General features: G+C 45.4%; 2 protein-coding genes across 2 annotated transcripts; both read right to left on the bottom strand.

The window, feature by feature from the left end:
- Positions 1–237: 237 nt before the first annotated feature.
- On the bottom strand, positions 238–2,584 carry LOC139646534 (5-hydroxytryptamine receptor 1D). The gene is made up of 3 exons (XM_071522433.1): positions 2,431–2,584; positions 1,736–1,896; positions 238–1,530 (listed from the first exon to the last, which is right to left on the bottom strand). The coding sequence occupies exons 1-3, from the start codon at positions 2,582–2,584 to the stop codon at positions 238–240; spliced, it is 1,608 nt and encodes a 535-aa protein (XP_071378534.1).
- A 372-nt stretch (positions 2,585–2,956) lies between these two features.
- On the bottom strand, positions 2,957–15,868 carry tarbp1 (TAR (HIV-1) RNA binding protein 1). Its single transcript, XM_071522440.1, has 29 exons — positions 14,866–15,868; positions 14,657–14,754; positions 14,488–14,557; positions 14,009–14,157; positions 13,829–13,881; positions 13,609–13,706; positions 13,379–13,514; positions 13,193–13,289; positions 12,980–13,069; positions 12,699–12,870; positions 12,305–12,571; positions 11,892–11,989; positions 11,642–11,800; positions 11,328–11,542; positions 10,897–11,128; positions 10,279–10,467; positions 9,975–10,168; positions 9,522–9,593; positions 9,283–9,403; positions 8,679–8,789; positions 8,406–8,555; positions 8,221–8,307; positions 7,912–8,123; positions 7,742–7,823; positions 7,447–7,618; positions 7,152–7,337; positions 6,239–6,363; positions 5,184–5,320; positions 2,957–3,545 (listed from the first exon to the last, which is right to left on the bottom strand). The coding sequence occupies exons 1-29, from the start codon at positions 15,818–15,820 to the stop codon at positions 3,392–3,394; spliced, it is 4,881 nt and encodes a 1,626-aa protein (XP_071378541.1). The 5' UTR covers positions 15,821–15,868; the 3' UTR covers positions 2,957–3,391.
- Between the last annotated feature and the right edge of the window lie 115 nt (positions 15,869–15,983).

The raw sequence follows: 15,983 nt of genomic DNA on the forward strand, positions 1-15,983 counted from the left end.
CTGAAATTTGGCCAAAACCAACAAGACAAATTGACAAAATATGCAGCATAAGGTTAGTATAACCTTCATCTCAGCTATCAGTGTAACTATTTGATATGAAATGTTCATAACGTCCATATGTGCCCAAATCAATGATTTTAATTATGCTGCAAGCCAGCAGCATTAGAGGTATTAATGTATGAAATGTATGAATGTCACCTGAGGACATTTTCCAGCACTAGCAAATGCAGAGAAGGACTAGCAAACGTCATGCTCCACTCTCACTGTAATCTGGCCATAGAAGAAAGTGGCCTGTCGCTTCTTGGTTAGAGCAGAGAAAGGGAGTCTGCTGCCCTCCTGTGTCCGAGACGGGACCTGCAGGCAGTCCACTCTCCTGTCACCACCAGGGTCTTGCCACAGGGAGCAGGACGGGGAGGTATTTCCAGAGTGAAACACTTTACACAGATGCTCCTTGGAGTGCTGTTTGAAGTTAGTATTAACAGTGAAAATGGAGGAGCAGTATTTGGACTGGTTGCAGGCTGAACTCTCCGGACTAGAACACGGACCGGGATGGCTGGTGGTCAAAGTGCACGGGTCGCTGCTCCTGCCATCATCCCCCTCTGCTCTGACCTCTCCCCCCCTGCCCACCATGCTCCCTAGGCGAACTCTTATCTTCTGCTGTAGGCTCTGCAGGGCGCCCTGGAAACGCTTGCTCAGCAGAGCGTACAGCAGGGGATTGATGTCCGAGTTCAGCAACACCAGCCAATAGGACAAGGTGACGGCGGTGGGTGGGACGAGGCTGGATTGGCCTGATAGGGCCGTTTCGGTGGCCTGAACCAGGGCCACTCCCACGTAAGGAGTCCAGCACAGGAAGAAAGCTGACATGACCAGGAAGAGACGCACCACTCCATGGTGATGATGGGAGTTCTGCTGGGGCGGCTGGGAGGCGCTCTGAGCCAGGAAGGAGAACAAGCGCCTGGAAGAAGGATTGGAGGAGGATTGCGTGGTTTCAGAGTCTGCAGAACCCTCTTCCTCTCTATGGACCTCAGACACAAACTGTCCACTTAGATGATAGACCAGTGTGGAGGGGCTGCGGTGGCTCCCACAGTGCTGATGGGATGAATCACTAGAGTTAGGACTGGTCCTGCTGCGTTGGAGATGATCCTCCAGGGTGTGAATCCTCCTGGCATGACTGCGGGCCACCTTCACAACGTTCACATAGCAGAAGAGGATGACCGCTGCAGGCACGAGGTAGGAGAGGGCGGCCATGAACGCGGTGTAGCTGGGACTGCTGGCCCAGTTGACCGCACAGCTGTACATGGGACCTACGTAGCTGACGGAGCTCCAGCCTAGCAGAGGAGGGCAGCTGGTGGCCAGGGCCTGCAGCCAGATCCACAGCACTACGGCACAGGTCCTCCACAAGGTGCAGCGGGAGCTGTAGCGCAGGCAGTCCATTATGGAGTGGTAGCGGTCGAGGGCAATAGCAGCCAGCGTCAGTACAGAGGCTGTGCAGTACACAGAGGACGTGTAACCCACGTACAGACAGAGATCCTACCAGACAGGACAGGGAGCAACAAATCAAACAGTGTTACACAGAAAATCCCCTTCACATAAACACATAGTGGATAAAAGAGGAATTTAAAAGGCCATAATTTTCGGACAGGGTTATGGTTATGGCTGCTAGACACACTAAAGCAGTGATATTACAGGACTCAAAACTATAAAAGAATACAGAGTGCTGGACAGTGTGACGTACAGTACAGTCCACCCATCCCCTGTTCATGATGGACACAGCAACAAAAGGCATCACTCCAACGCCCACCAGGAGGTCACTGATGGCCAGGTTAATGATCAGCACCGACGTCACCGAGTGGAACGTCTTGGTAGCAGCCACAATGACAATGACAAGAATGTTACCTAGACACACACACACACACACACACACACACACATACACACACATACAGAGTAAAGCTGATGGATTCTAGACCGCACAATGTGGTAGGCCAACAGTAAGGCTAACAACCCTCAGAACAGTAAATTTGCAGAGTAAAAAACTATTAATTAAATTTTGGACAGTATTTAATGTATCTATTTCACTTAAACAGTCCTTCTGTCATGCAGCAGGGTGGTGTAGTGAGAAGGCAGACTACACTTCATCCAGAGGACCTGAGTTCAATCATCAGCCCTAATGAACTGACCCTGACCTCTGACCTCCCTGTGGGGGGTGGGGGGGGGGGGGACAAGCAGAAAGAGAATTCCCCTATATAGATCAATAAAGTATTTTATTGCAGTGTACAGGACTGCAGAAGGCCGACTGTTACTGCGAATTTCACTCATTGTTGATTAGATCTATTACAGCAGGAGCTGAAATGAAAGCAAACGTTTGATTGGAACATTTTGAAAAGTTTTAGGAAAAAAAAAGTTTGCCACGTCAGTCAAAACGCCTACCTGTCACAGCGCCGAAACACATCAGCACCATGAGGATTTCCAGAACCAGTTTGGTCTGGGGGGCGCCTTCAGTCCCGGTCACATTGGCAGCTGGTGCCCGCAGTGCACCCAGGGGTGCACCGAGGTCCGACCAGGCGCCATCCAGGTCATCCATATTCCACTCGACTACATCGGGTTTTTTGACACGGTGAGCAACGGACTAGGGTTACTTTACGTGAAAGAAAAAAAAAAAAAAAAAAGGTAATCAAATTTACCTCACCTGCTCTCCCTCTGGTCCGCACGTTCTTCAGGTGAAGCGCCTCCGTTTCCCTTTTTAAGGGAGTGGGAGGAGGAGGAGGAGGTGTCAGCGCACCTGTGCTTAACTCTTTCACAGCTTTATTTGCTTTATTTTTTAATTTATCGTCTGTCGTCATGTGACGTAAGAGACGATAAATAAAAATATAAATACAAAAATAGATTACAATGTCTTTGCAAACTGTATTTATTCAAACAATTAATTAACAATTTAAAATCACAAATTGCACAAAAACTATTGTTGTTGCACAAAATAAACAAAATAATGCCTATAAACAAGAACAACAGTCCAATTCATTACATTTTGCTGGATATGGACATTATCTGTCCTGGTGCCGTAGAGGCAAATGCTGATTTCTCACATAAACAAGAAACTTCCGCACACAAGTGAGAAAATCAAGTTTCCATTATGCTGCTGCTCTGCCACACAAATTGTCTCTATCAGCATAATAGCAAGCTCATTGGAATATTTTAATGTAATATCCAGTTCTGATCTCTATCCATGACTCTGACTCTCTCATGGAAAGGCACAAGGACTGTCCTGGTGACTTGGCTCATATTAAAACCTGATATGAAAGAAGCACAAGGGAAATAAAATCCTGTCCAGTAAGACTTGGGGTGCTTCTGGCCACAGTGTTGGTCTCCTCACACAGGAGCTGACTGCACTTCATCCAGAGGCAAGATGCTGCCGTGTGTATTCCCAAATCAGCAGGGCAGCGCTCACGTGCACGTTGAGCGAGCGGATGACCCCTTGTTGAGGGATTTCCACACACACATCCAGCAGCTGAAGTAAGTTGGCAGGTATGCCTTCCCGCTCATTGCTAGAGGAAGGAGAGAGAAATATAACGCTAAGCGTGGGAGGAAGGAGTGGGAAGATTGATTCTGACATTCAACAGAGTAATGGTGCCAAAATGCCAAAAATTACAAGGATTGTGTTTCCTCCAGGAATTAAATTTTTGGAAGGGTGGAAAAGCCTCTGAAACACCATGTAGACCATCATGGGACACTAAAACTCTAGTGTCCAGACTAATGAAATTCTTTTAAGGTTAGCAGTTATTTAAGGCAGGGTAACCTAGCCCAGTTATTCGATGGTAGGGGAATTAATTTACAAAAAAGATTGTTGAACAATTAAATAGGATGTGTAAAGAAAATAGAATTCATTGCATTGGTTTTACAGGTTTTTATGTAGCTGTGGTCAGGGAGGAACCGTCATCATATCAACGATGGGCAACACCGACCGTCCGATATCTGGTATTTCATAAAAAGACAATCGGCTCAATATATCGGCAAACTGATATATTGGTCTAGCCCTACTGTATAACATAATTTAGTCTGAAACACCCATTAAACAGTTCAGTGTGCCCAATGATTTTACTATAGATTTATTTTTCAAGCTCAGGCTTCATTTGGCTTACTGATGCCATCCACTGTATTTAATTGGAGAGGCCTTAAAATAATTTTCTAGTTCAAAGACCTTGAACCCCCTAAATTAATCCTACATTTTCTCAAGTCCTTACAATTGTGAGGAATAAGCTTTATGCACATGGCTCATCAGCTTCAGTCCAACAGCAAATCAAAACACGGAACTGACTGAGTATACAGTATATGGAGATGCAGCAATATGGGCCTTGTAAAGCAACCATAAACGGGTAATGACTTTGGTGTTCAATTAGTCTACAGAGTGTGCGAGGCAATGAGAAAGTGTGATTTGTTGAGCTACATTTATCTTGAGTGCAACTGGGTGAGATAATTGTGATGTGATGGGAGATTAGAGGCGGCCCATGCTGTGCTGGGGAGAGCACAGCTGCTTTGGCACTGAATATTCAGCTCACACACGGGACGCTTGAGCTCCTGACAAACAGCAGATCTGAGCTACTCGCACCTCTGTGATTGAGCGGGATAAAACAACCAGGACACCACACACTATCCAGGAATGATAAATATTAATCTGTCGCTCTCTGAGTGGCCCAGCTGCAGGACACGCAAGGCAAGGACATCGTGGAAATATTGTGGCGTGACTGCATAGGGTTTTGGTCTGTAATTGTTGAGTTGTTAAGAATGGCATTATAAAAGGAAATTTGTGCCCCATTGACCCAGAGCCACAGAGCAGCATGTTGACTCAAACTAGAAACAAGGTTAAGCTTAATTCTGCTGGCATCATCATACTGTTTGTATTGGTTTGTGTAATTTATTTCCTGCGCTCTCCTCCTCGGGGGAAAGCCAATTACTGCCCAGCATGCCCCGACAGGCTTGTGAAGCAGAGGGGAGGCTCAGGCCCCGCAGGGAATCACACTGAACTGGTGAGATAACATTAAACAGCCTTGTCAGCTCACACCTTTGTCTGTAAGAGAGTCACAAGGGTATGGGAAGGAATGGCCTCGCATGCAGTTCTGTGAGAGGTTGTGTGGTGACTGAGACAGAGCTGGACAGGGCTGTGATTTTATGTTATGCTGTCATACCCAAGAAGCAGAAGGGTCTTCTCAGGGAACTGGTAGTCCTGCAGACTCTGGCTGTTTGCAGTCTGCTCCACTCCCACAATGCAGTAGCCTTCGCTCTTCTTTACCTGCAGAAAGTCAGCGAGCTCCACAGGCTTCACCTGAAAAACAGACACCATTTCTGATGTTAGACATTATATACTGACTCAAAAATAATCAAGATGAGGTCAAGACAGTGAAGACACAATAATAACTCAAAATTCAGAGACTGGAGGCTTAACACACTGAAATGTCTCTTACACCCCTTTCACACACACAACGTGGGAATATTGTGGCAGGCTGAACTGAGTCTGTCTCATGTAAAGAGGCAATTCACACTTAGCCTCGTACATGGAAATCTGCTACGGGCTGTCACATTGTAACATCATCAAAAGCAGATGTATTCAAATTTTCTTTTCCAAATAGTGGATGAAAAGATGCTCCAGACTTGGAGTGACACCATGGTATCAGCAGGATTCAGACAGCCAAATTTAAGACTTTTAAGACCTTTTTAAAGCTCCCTCGAAATGAATTTGAGACTGATTTAAAAACTAAAATAAAGGAAACAAAGCTGCTTATTTGCAATTGAACACACCTAAGGAAGGTTCTGAAGCTATAAATGGGTGGTAAAAGGAAAAAGGACACCAGGAAGTTAAATTGTCATGGGACATTATTATGGGTCTTCTCGTCAAATCCTATTTAGTCATGCAGATAAGATAATTAAAAAAAACATGTTTTACATACTGAACTAACCCTGATCTGCATTAACCAAAGAGTGGACATTGCACATGCAGCACAACAACTGTATATAAAATTAGACATTTTAATACTTTTTAAGGCCTTAAATTTAGATCATTTTAAGCCAAGCTGGGCAGACTTTGACCTGCCTCTCAACCCTGATCTTGACCACAGTCATTCGATGGGGGTGACATACCCAAGTCGCCTCACACATTTCCCAGGTCTAGTCCAGTGTGAAAGGGCTGTTAGAGCCGGAGTAGGAATCATGATTGGCAGACTGAAAAGTGAGAGATGCACTTCACCTCTAGCAGAGGGAGCCACAGCTCAGCGGAGACGCTCAGGGATTGGAAGTGTTTGTCACTGACATGGCGGAGGCTGTCCAGAACCAAAGCACTGGCACCAAAGATCTCACAGGTCCTGCACAGACCTACAACGACAAAGACACACAGACAAAAGAGAGTAAAGCCATCAAAATGAGGCCTATCCAAAGATATGCTGTAAAGACATCAAGATCTGTGAAATCACTATGTGCTCCATAGTACTTTTATATTGCATCTAAAGAGAAAAAAATAATTTTCATTCTTTTTTCATAACTCCTAAATGTTTCAGAGCAAACAAGGTGGCTCGCTCTGAAACGTTGATTTTCATGTTTTTTTTTAGAGGGCTTCTCAGCTAGACTACCTGGGGCAGTGATGAATCAGGACAAAATGGCTAGCAAATATCTCAGTTATTGAAAAAGATGCTGAACAATGGCAGGGTGTATTACATGAGCATAGACAGATAAAATAACCTACAATCATGACAATGCGGTGCATGAATTCAAATAAAGCATTTACACAGCCAAGCTTACCGACTCTCTTACATCACCCAAAATCAATATTGGTTTTTAAAATGGGTCTTTTCCTCTGTAAACAAATTCAAATTGATTCAGCCCTTCAATCGTCTGAGACAACAGCAGCAGTACATTGGCAGAGAATATAAAATAGGTGTGATTATGATGAAATCAGCACATTCCCTGTACAAACTATGATAAGAGGGTTGAAGCAATTGGTTTTTGTGGTACAGCTGTACTTGACCAAAAGTAAGTAACAATAGTCCTGCACAAAGTATGACACACAAATAAATATCATCAAGGAGACATTCATTCATAGTTCAACACTTCAACATTGTGTGAAAAAATCAATGTGGAGTATATCCTTCTGTTCCTTCTCTGACCTCCTAAGTTGGTGGGCTTGTCGATAAGTGAGGCGACCACCAGCAGGGTGCCGTGGAGTTTGCCCAGTCGGGCAGCTCTCTGCTGGGGAACCAGCTGCAGCTCAGGCTCCTGCTCCTGGATCCCCAGCCTCCAGGGGGTTATCTTCTTCTGGACCTCCGCCCAGCGCTCCTCCTTATCCTGCTCACCTGGTAAGGCACAAAACCACCGCCACTCAGTAAGAGACAGTGTGATTACTAGCTAAGGTATTCTTGTGGTTTGCGGTGGTTCTGCTGTTTCAGAGAGGTGCTACTGTACCTTTGTCTTGCTGGATCCAGTCTCCAGGCTGGAGCTGGCTCAGGTCAGGAACAGGATTCCTCAGTGGAAGAGACGGACTCTCAGAGAAACACAACAGCTTCTCAAACTTCCATGGTGGAATCCACTCATCATCAGCCAACTCTGACAGACTGGGGAAAGTGTAGAATATGGTCTAGGATGGGACAGCAAAGAAATGAAAAAAGAAAAGTGTGTTATTGCTCCGTTTGATTTTAGCAACTGGAATGGCTGAATAATTGGCAGGCTTCTCCTGTTGAGCAAAAATATAAAAGAGCACCTCAACACTGTAATCTCTGATAGGATGAAAGGCACCAAAGAAGAAGTGCTCCTGAATCCTGATCCAGTTCTTGTTGGCATTTCTAAAGGGTCAGACAACATGTCCAATAAGTACAACATTACCTTACTATAATGAGCCTTTTGCAGCTGATGTAGCTGGTAGGTTCTCACCCAGTGCTCTGCATGGCCTCCGCCTGGTTCAGGCAGGCCTTGATCACAGTAGACAGCCCTCCCAAGCCGTCGGCCCCCTCCTCTGCCTCTGCCCTGACCTCTGCCAGGGACCACACCCTCTTCAGGGCCAGCAAGGCATACAGGCGCACGCTGAAATTGTGGCTGAAACACCACTGCAGAATGACATCCAGCGCTTTACGCCACTGCACTGCCTAGGAGGCACACATGCAGGGTGAGAGAGTGAGAGCTTCAGGTAAGTGAGAGGAGATGCAAAAGGGATGGGGGTTTTGTGAAAATCATAGTTCTTACCTTATCCTTCAGTTTAGGCATGATGATATTCAAATGTACCAAGACTGACAGGAAGGTGCAGATGCTTGTCTTGGTCTTTTCTTGATCCTGTACATAAAGCACAGGAATTGGCCAATTATTAAAACTACTTAATTCTACATAAGTATTAATAATGCAGAGTTTTCTGGTAGAAGGTGACAGCTCACCACGCTGAAGCAGGTCCAAAAGCCGTCTATGTGTTGTGGATACTGGACAAGGACCAGAATCATCATCCACTCAATCAGGTACTTGACTGAGGCCTGGTTACTGCAGAATCCTGCCTCAAACACATGGGTCACCAAAGAGGCCACAAACTCCTGCAGGTACGCACACACATACACACACACACACACACACACACCCACACACACACAGTTACTTTCTCAGTGATTATTATGTGTGTGAGTGTGAGTGTGAGTGAGAGTATGAGGGTCTCTTACCTCCTTTAGCTTGGGCAGCAACAGCAGCAGTGTTTGCCATACCCTATTTTTCACACGATGTTGAAGGGAGTTGCTATAGTAACGTACTTTTGACTTCGATATCTCTTTATCCTGAGATAGAGATGGAGGGAGGGGTTAAAGGGGAAAATAGAAGATGTTGTTAAATATTGTTAAATTAGCTACACTGGATGAATAAATGCCCCATATGCCAAGACTATCATATAACAAAACAAATATTTAATTTTGTACGTAAGTACAAGACTCTTGCACATAAGTACAAGAGTATCATGAGTCTTGCTCATATGTGGCAGAGCTTCTTAACCTGGGGCTCAGGACATCACAGCATGGTTTTGAGATGGTTTTGGGGGTTGCAAAATACAATGCAACAATACAATTACCATGTCTAGAATCTGTTATAATTCAGGTAATAATGAATATTTTTAGCATAGAAGGAAAAAGTCTGAGATGACAAAAAAATCAACATACAGTGACACAGTTCACCATTTTGAGGATGCATGCCAAAATCAGCGGGGCACAAGTGAGTATCATTTTGTTGTTAGGGTTCACAAACTGAAAGACTGACAAACACTGATCTATGGCCCACCTTTTTCAACAGACGGGTAACCAGATCCTCCATCAGTCTTTCATGCAGCGGATTGGAGGAATTGAGGCAACTGAGGAAGGCTAGTACACACGTGCGGGGCAACTGATCATCCCTGTTATCACTGGAAGGTAAAGACAGTAGTTCAACTGTGACAGCAACACTGCAGGAGAGACCTCTAGTGGCAGTATAATGGAGAATTATTACACATTACAACAAAGAGGCTTAATTCAGCAGCTCACCATGTAACTACAACGTTAGCAGCACACTCTTCACCAAGTTGCTCCACATAGGTTTGGACGTCCTGGATTAGCCTTTGAAAGACCAAGAGGAAACAGTCAAGAAAACCCTGAAAACCCTGAGAAAGAGGAGGACCCTAACGAAGACCAGATCTGGTTGATAGACATTGGTCATGTTTTTAGCTCCTTTCATAAAGGCTTTTATTTATTTTTGAACTCCAAAACCAAGTGTCTTGGTTTTTCTTTTTTCACTTGATTGGAGTTTTATTCTTTTGGATAGTGATATTTTACTAGGAAGAAATCTCCAGTAGGGTCTAGTTGATTTAATAGATACCGGCCTCTAGTGAGCACCTGTCCTGCCTTCACATAGTGCAGACCCAAGCAGCGCTTCACACCTTTGCATTTTTAAATAACGCTGAGAAATAATTTGAACCAATAAAATGCTCTCAAAGTTACCTTTGGTCTCTCCTGAACACAGGTCCATAGACACATGCCTCAGTGAGTATGTTGATGTGGTTGAAAACACTGGAAAACTTGGCATCAGCCTGGTCACCACTTCCTGTGGGCACCCAAGTCTGACAGCAGTGTTGAACCAGCACATTGAACACTCCTGTCTTCGACTGAGACAGCTCCATCAGCTCACTGCCAATCTACAAGGTAATCACATAACACAACTACCACATCTATATATCATATAAAGAGTTAGAACACATTATGATCTAAACTGCAAACCACCATACTTCTGCCTCTGTTTAATCACCTGTTTCAGGGTGGCAGTGAGCCTTGGAGCCTGAGTGTCTGTCAGCTCTAGCAGGTTATGGTGGAAGGCCATGGAGACGAAGCCTTTCAGCGTGGGCCAGAAGTCATGTGGGTTGGTGCTCACCCCCTGCACCAGCTCCCAGGTCAGAGTCACAGCCTCCACACACAGGGCCTCCTCACAAACTGCCAGCTGGAAACAATATCACCAACACTTGATCAGAAACTCACTTTGTCAGATAGTAACTCAGTTGTTATAACACATGCTTGCATACTATAACTAGCCAACAATTCTCCAACTTGCTGTTACACCCAAAGACATCATTCCTATCACTTAAATTTTAGGTTAAACTGATTGTGATCGTGCAAACACACCATTAAGATTTGGAATCAAGTCTCTATCACAGTTTCATAGTAAAAAAATGTTTACAAAAATGTTTAAAATAAAAAACAATAATTCTCTAATGGCAGAAATCCTAGATCACTAAGGACTATCTGTCCACCAAATTTAATGGAAATCCGTTTATAGGTTTTTGAGATATCCTGCTGACAGACAGACAGACAAACTAACTAAGTGGGGTAAAAACATAACCTCCTCGGCCGAAATAACTAGCAGACTCACTTGTGGCAGCACTGCCTCCATGAAGGTGAGCACAGGCAGCACCAAGTTGCTGGGCAGCAGAGCCAGGGCCTCCACACAGCAGCCTAAAGCAGCCTTCAGGGTCTCGGGGGCTCTGGAAGTCTCCACAGACTCAGTAACGACAAGGAGGCTCAGGCACATCCACTGGTCCCGCATAAAATGGGCAGCTATGCGTCCCCAGTCCTGCAGTAGAGGAGCCTGCACTCCTGCATCACTATGGAGGGAAAAATAATCATGTTAGCCTGGTGCTAAGAGTGCATGCTTTTATCTTGAATATTATTTCCCAACAAGTCTCTCTCCTAAATTGATGCCACTCACTACTTATAATACGGTAATAGATGAACACATTTAACAGAGATTCAATAATCTGCTTTGAAGCAATATGAATCATATACTTCAAGGCTTCCACTAACCTTGAACAGTCCACTGTCTGCGGCTTCAGCAGGGTTTGACTGAAGTGTCCCAGTGAGAGTTGCTTTTGTGGGCTGTAGAAGTAGTCCCTCAGAGACTTCAAAACGGAAATGGTCTCTGATCGCCTGTCAATCACTTGCTGCTCCACAAGACCACACACCGTAGCCAGCGATGCCATAGCAACTGCCCTCGCCACCTGGCTCGCCACAGAGGGGATCTAGCAACACAAAAACAAACCTTGTTGAATAATCCAGCAACACATTCCATTTGTGAAATCACTACCCGATGACAGGAGCATGAATATTTGGCTGCGTACCTGTTGGGTCGGTTGTTGCAGGATCTTGAGGCTATTATTGATGAGTTTAGGGAAGTAGGTCTGCTGCATTTTACTGTGGTGCTCTGGCATGGCGCTGTATATCACCACCAGCTGCCTCAGGACACACAGATACAGCTCCGCCCGGTCCACGTCAAATAGCTGTAAAGCAGAGCAAACGTATACGTTGAAACTAGCCACCAGTCATATGTGCTAGTTGTAGAAAATGTGACATGCTTGACTTGCGGTTTACCTCCTGTAGTTCCCCGCACAGGCGTCTCAGGATAAACTCTTGGATGGGATCTACAACTTTAACTATTATCTTCTCCATGGCAACCATCACACTGTCCGCTGTGAGCAAAGAGAGTCGAATCTGACACGCTGCTGAGCAATCAGTATAATATTAACCATAACTGAGATCTATAAATATAGCCACTGTATAATTCCCACTTTGAACTGCTTGCTTGGTGAACTACTGCTGCAGTTTTGCTCTATCCCCAAGAAGAGTCATTTGGAACATTTTGAAAGGTTTTGAGTTATCCTCCATTCTATTGTGTAAAATTAAAGAAATAACTGCGTAATTCTAGTACTAATGTGGGACAGATGCATCAAGCGGGACTTCTATAATGGCTACACAGTGAGTGAATCAGTGATCTCATTACAAACCTTCCCTCTCTCCTACATGCCAACAACCTGGTCTTCCTCCGAGCTGGAACAGGCGGAGCATGAGCTGCAGGCTCTTGTCAGTCTTCCGCAATGGCAGGTAGACGTTGGTGCTGACTCTGCTGAGGGTGTCCAGCAGGGGGGACAGTAAAGACTCCAGTCCGCTGCTGGTCTTTCCTCCAGGTCCACTCTTCTCCATGTCTACACACAGGAGAATGGACCTGGCCAGCTTGTCAGCCTCTCTAGGGTCAGGCAGCCTCTCAGTCTGACCTGGGGAGCATCACACATACTGTAAATATATAATTTTGATAATCTATATCAAGTGTTATCATGTCTCCAGACAGAAACATTCACTACTATTACTCAATCAACTATTACCATCTCCCTCTAGACTCACCTGTGCTAGCTGGGACTCGGAGAAAAGTGTTTATCTCGGATTGAACATAGGCTCTTACAGTTTCCTTGTTTGTAGCATCACCAGTACAATCCCCTCCATGCTGTGGGCCGCTCCCTCCATCCCTTATACAGGGCTTGAAACTGCCTTCATTGTCTGATAGCCAGGCACACAACTGCAGTGGAGTCACAAATATGCGGGGTAGAAATGAGTCAGTTATGCAAATTCTCTTAACATGCTATATTAACGAAAGGTTAGGTCAGTTCTTCTCATGTACACCGTACCTGATTCCACAGCTGTGTTCCTCTACATAGTGACTCATCTGCACGGAAATGCATCAGCAAACTAAAAAAATCATCTAGGGTCACTGTGCTCTGCAAAAGAATACCATGTCAATATAACAACTATCTTTCATAGCCATGTTTCTATGTTCTCAAGCTCCAGGAAAGGAGCAACATCAGCTAACCCTTTTATGTGAGGTATTTACTGTGTCTCACCACTTCTGTGAGACAGAGGGCGCAGTTTAGCAGGAAGCACTGGGCCGCTCCTCTCAGCAGGACTTGATGAGTAATCATAGTGCAGCGCAGCACCTCCCTGCAACGCACCACAGGCACAGTATTAATCTACATCATGAAATACCAGCTGCAGCACAGTCTGTCCATCTGTAAAACATGGTGTGGTACCTAAAAGCAGTGAGCCCATCTGTCCCCAGCAGAGGACTCAGAGAGAGTGTGGACAGGGCCTGGAAGAGGAAGAGGATGGGCACCGCACACCAGTGTTGAGACCCCAGCCGCTGGATCAGCTGCAGCAACACAGAGCCTGCAGAACAAACAAAATGAGTGAGAGATGACCCACGAGATGTGACCACAAGCTGCGTTAATAAGAATTCTCTATGGCCGCTGTCTTCCTGTACCTCTGTCCTCTGATGGAAGGCTACTGAAGAAGGTGGCCATGAAGAGTTGGAGTTTAACCCCCAGCTCAGGTAGATCTCCTATGCTCTGCCCAATGGTCCTGGATAGAAACAGAAGGCTGATTAATTAGGGCAGGTGCAAAACAACACTTCATAATCATCAGTAAATTGTTTGTGGTGTTTTAATTGTTTTGTTTGTGGTGTTTGGATTTTAAATCCCCACCTGTGGAAGAGGGAGCTTTCAGACAGGACATCCATGAAGGGGCCAACAATAAACTGGGGAGAAAAAAGGACAGAAGAGAAAACCTCAGTATCTTTATATGAATCTTGGGATTGTTCTAAAATGCATATTGAAAGTGATAAAACTTAAATTAAGTTTAATAAAATGTGAGTTATCTTGCACCTGTGAGAAGGCCGAGGCGAACGCTGGCTGCTGGAGGGCCTGCAGCTCCAGCAGGTGACACACTCCCTCTCTCATTAGGGATTTATTCTCACTGTGGAACATGCGCTGATACACACATAGTAGCCAGGATGGGTGGAAGAGGCCACTGCCTGATGTTGCAACACAGACAGAGCATTGACAGAGGGAAGGCAGACCAGTTTTGGCACTTCACATGTATTATTACTTATTTTGAAAGTGAAAGTTTTAAAAGCAAACAAAGATTGGGCCTCCAATTGTTTTTATTAATTCAAATCATCTCTTTTTACCAGCTACTGTCACAATAACACAATCAAAAGTGTATTGTATAATAACTTTTTTCACTTTCAAAACGTTTTCTTCCCCTGTCAAAACTTTTTTTTTCGCTTTCAAACCATTTTTTTTTCCATTTTCAAAATATACATACAAAAATAACTCCATACTTTGCTTAATCCTAGTGTTACCTTGACTGTCAAGTGCTGTTGTTTGGATCAACATGTCTATTCTGTTGAGAACTGGCCGGACAACATGAATCTGCAGGGGAAAAATAAACAACAAGCATCACTATGATGTGGTATCATGATGTACACCACTGAACTGGTTTTGGCCAAACCATCATTTGGGATTGCTTACCTGGTTTTCCTCCAGAGTCTCCATCACCAGTGCAAAGTCCTCCCAGAACTCCCTAAGCAACTTGCTTCTGTTAGGGTCCCACCTGAACAAGATCTCATCTGCAACAAGTGTAAGAAAGGAAACATCATGTCCGTTCACTGGGAGGCAAGTCAAACAAAACACAGGTGAACTTTAATCTGGCACAGTGTCACCAAATATGAGCATTCTACCTTCTCCTGATGGAGAGCGGGGACACTCGGCCTCTTCCTCCTCTGACAGAGCCACACACCTTTTCAACAGGTACAGCGCCCGCTTACGTGACACGTTGTCTCTGTGTGTCAGGCCGTCCTGCAGCATCCTCCAGAACTGCAGGGAGAGGCGTGGGTCAGTCTGGCTGGAGGGCCGGTGAGGTTTCAACAGCTGGTCTGAGAGGGCTGTCAGACACAGCAGCGTGCGCTCTGTTACCACTGGTGTGCGGTTACTCAAGTGCCAGCTGCACAGATCCTCCAATATGAGCTGCAGTGTGTCTCTTAACCTCGCTCCGCTGCTGCAGCTGAGGAGTGTAAACAGAAGCCTGACAGTGATTTTGGACACCAATGCATCAGACAGTCTCTTGATGCAGGACAGGGCAGATGACAGTGTGCTTAGTGTAAGCTGTTCATCTGATGAAAGAGTAGGTAACAGAACAGCCATGACTTCAATGGCAACCTCTACAGTGAGTCTACCCTGACCGGGCTGCTCCTCCTCCGCTTCAGTCTTTGACAGCTGCAGCGACGGGAGAACGGACAGAGCCACTCGGCCCGTTACAGCGGCGTTACCGCACAGCGGGACGCAGACACTCAGCAGTCTGCAGGCAGCAGCGGTGCTTTCTCTGCATCGCATGTCGTGTGAAGCAATACCTTTGCTAGCCACGGCTTCTTCTGATATTTTTGAGAGAAGGGGGAGACATTGTGTCCAAATGACTGATTCGACTTTACCAATAATGTACTGTCTTTTCGCAGCTGTAAATGGAGTCGTGTCAGTAGACGAGTCAGACAGAAGTGGTCCGAGTCCTTCAATGAACGTTGTCAGCGCCTCGACCCTCTCTGTCTCCGGCCACGCCTCGCTCGGCCAGGACAGAGTTTCAAACACAATGTCATAGTTAGGAGAGCTTGACAAAAGCGCTTTGATTAAAACGGAATGCATTGCAAGTAGCTGCTATTACAGGGAACTTGCAAGCTAAGCTACACCAGGTTGGCTTTCCTCCTGCCACACGTTTCCATGTGGAATGTAAACTTCCGTATACGTCATCTCAAACTCTCGCGAGAGATAGGAAAGCTTGGAAAGTACGGTTTACCAGATAATTTAT

Source organism: Centroberyx affinis, unplaced genomic scaffold (assembly GCF_046629955.1).
Source record: "Centroberyx affinis isolate AG114_WGS23_722 - 3 ecotype Tasmania unplaced genomic scaffold, CSIRO-AGI_Caff_v1 ptg000987l_1, whole genome shotgun sequence".
Classification (NCBI taxonomy): domain Eukaryota; kingdom Metazoa; phylum Chordata; class Actinopteri; order Beryciformes; family Berycidae; genus Centroberyx; species Centroberyx affinis.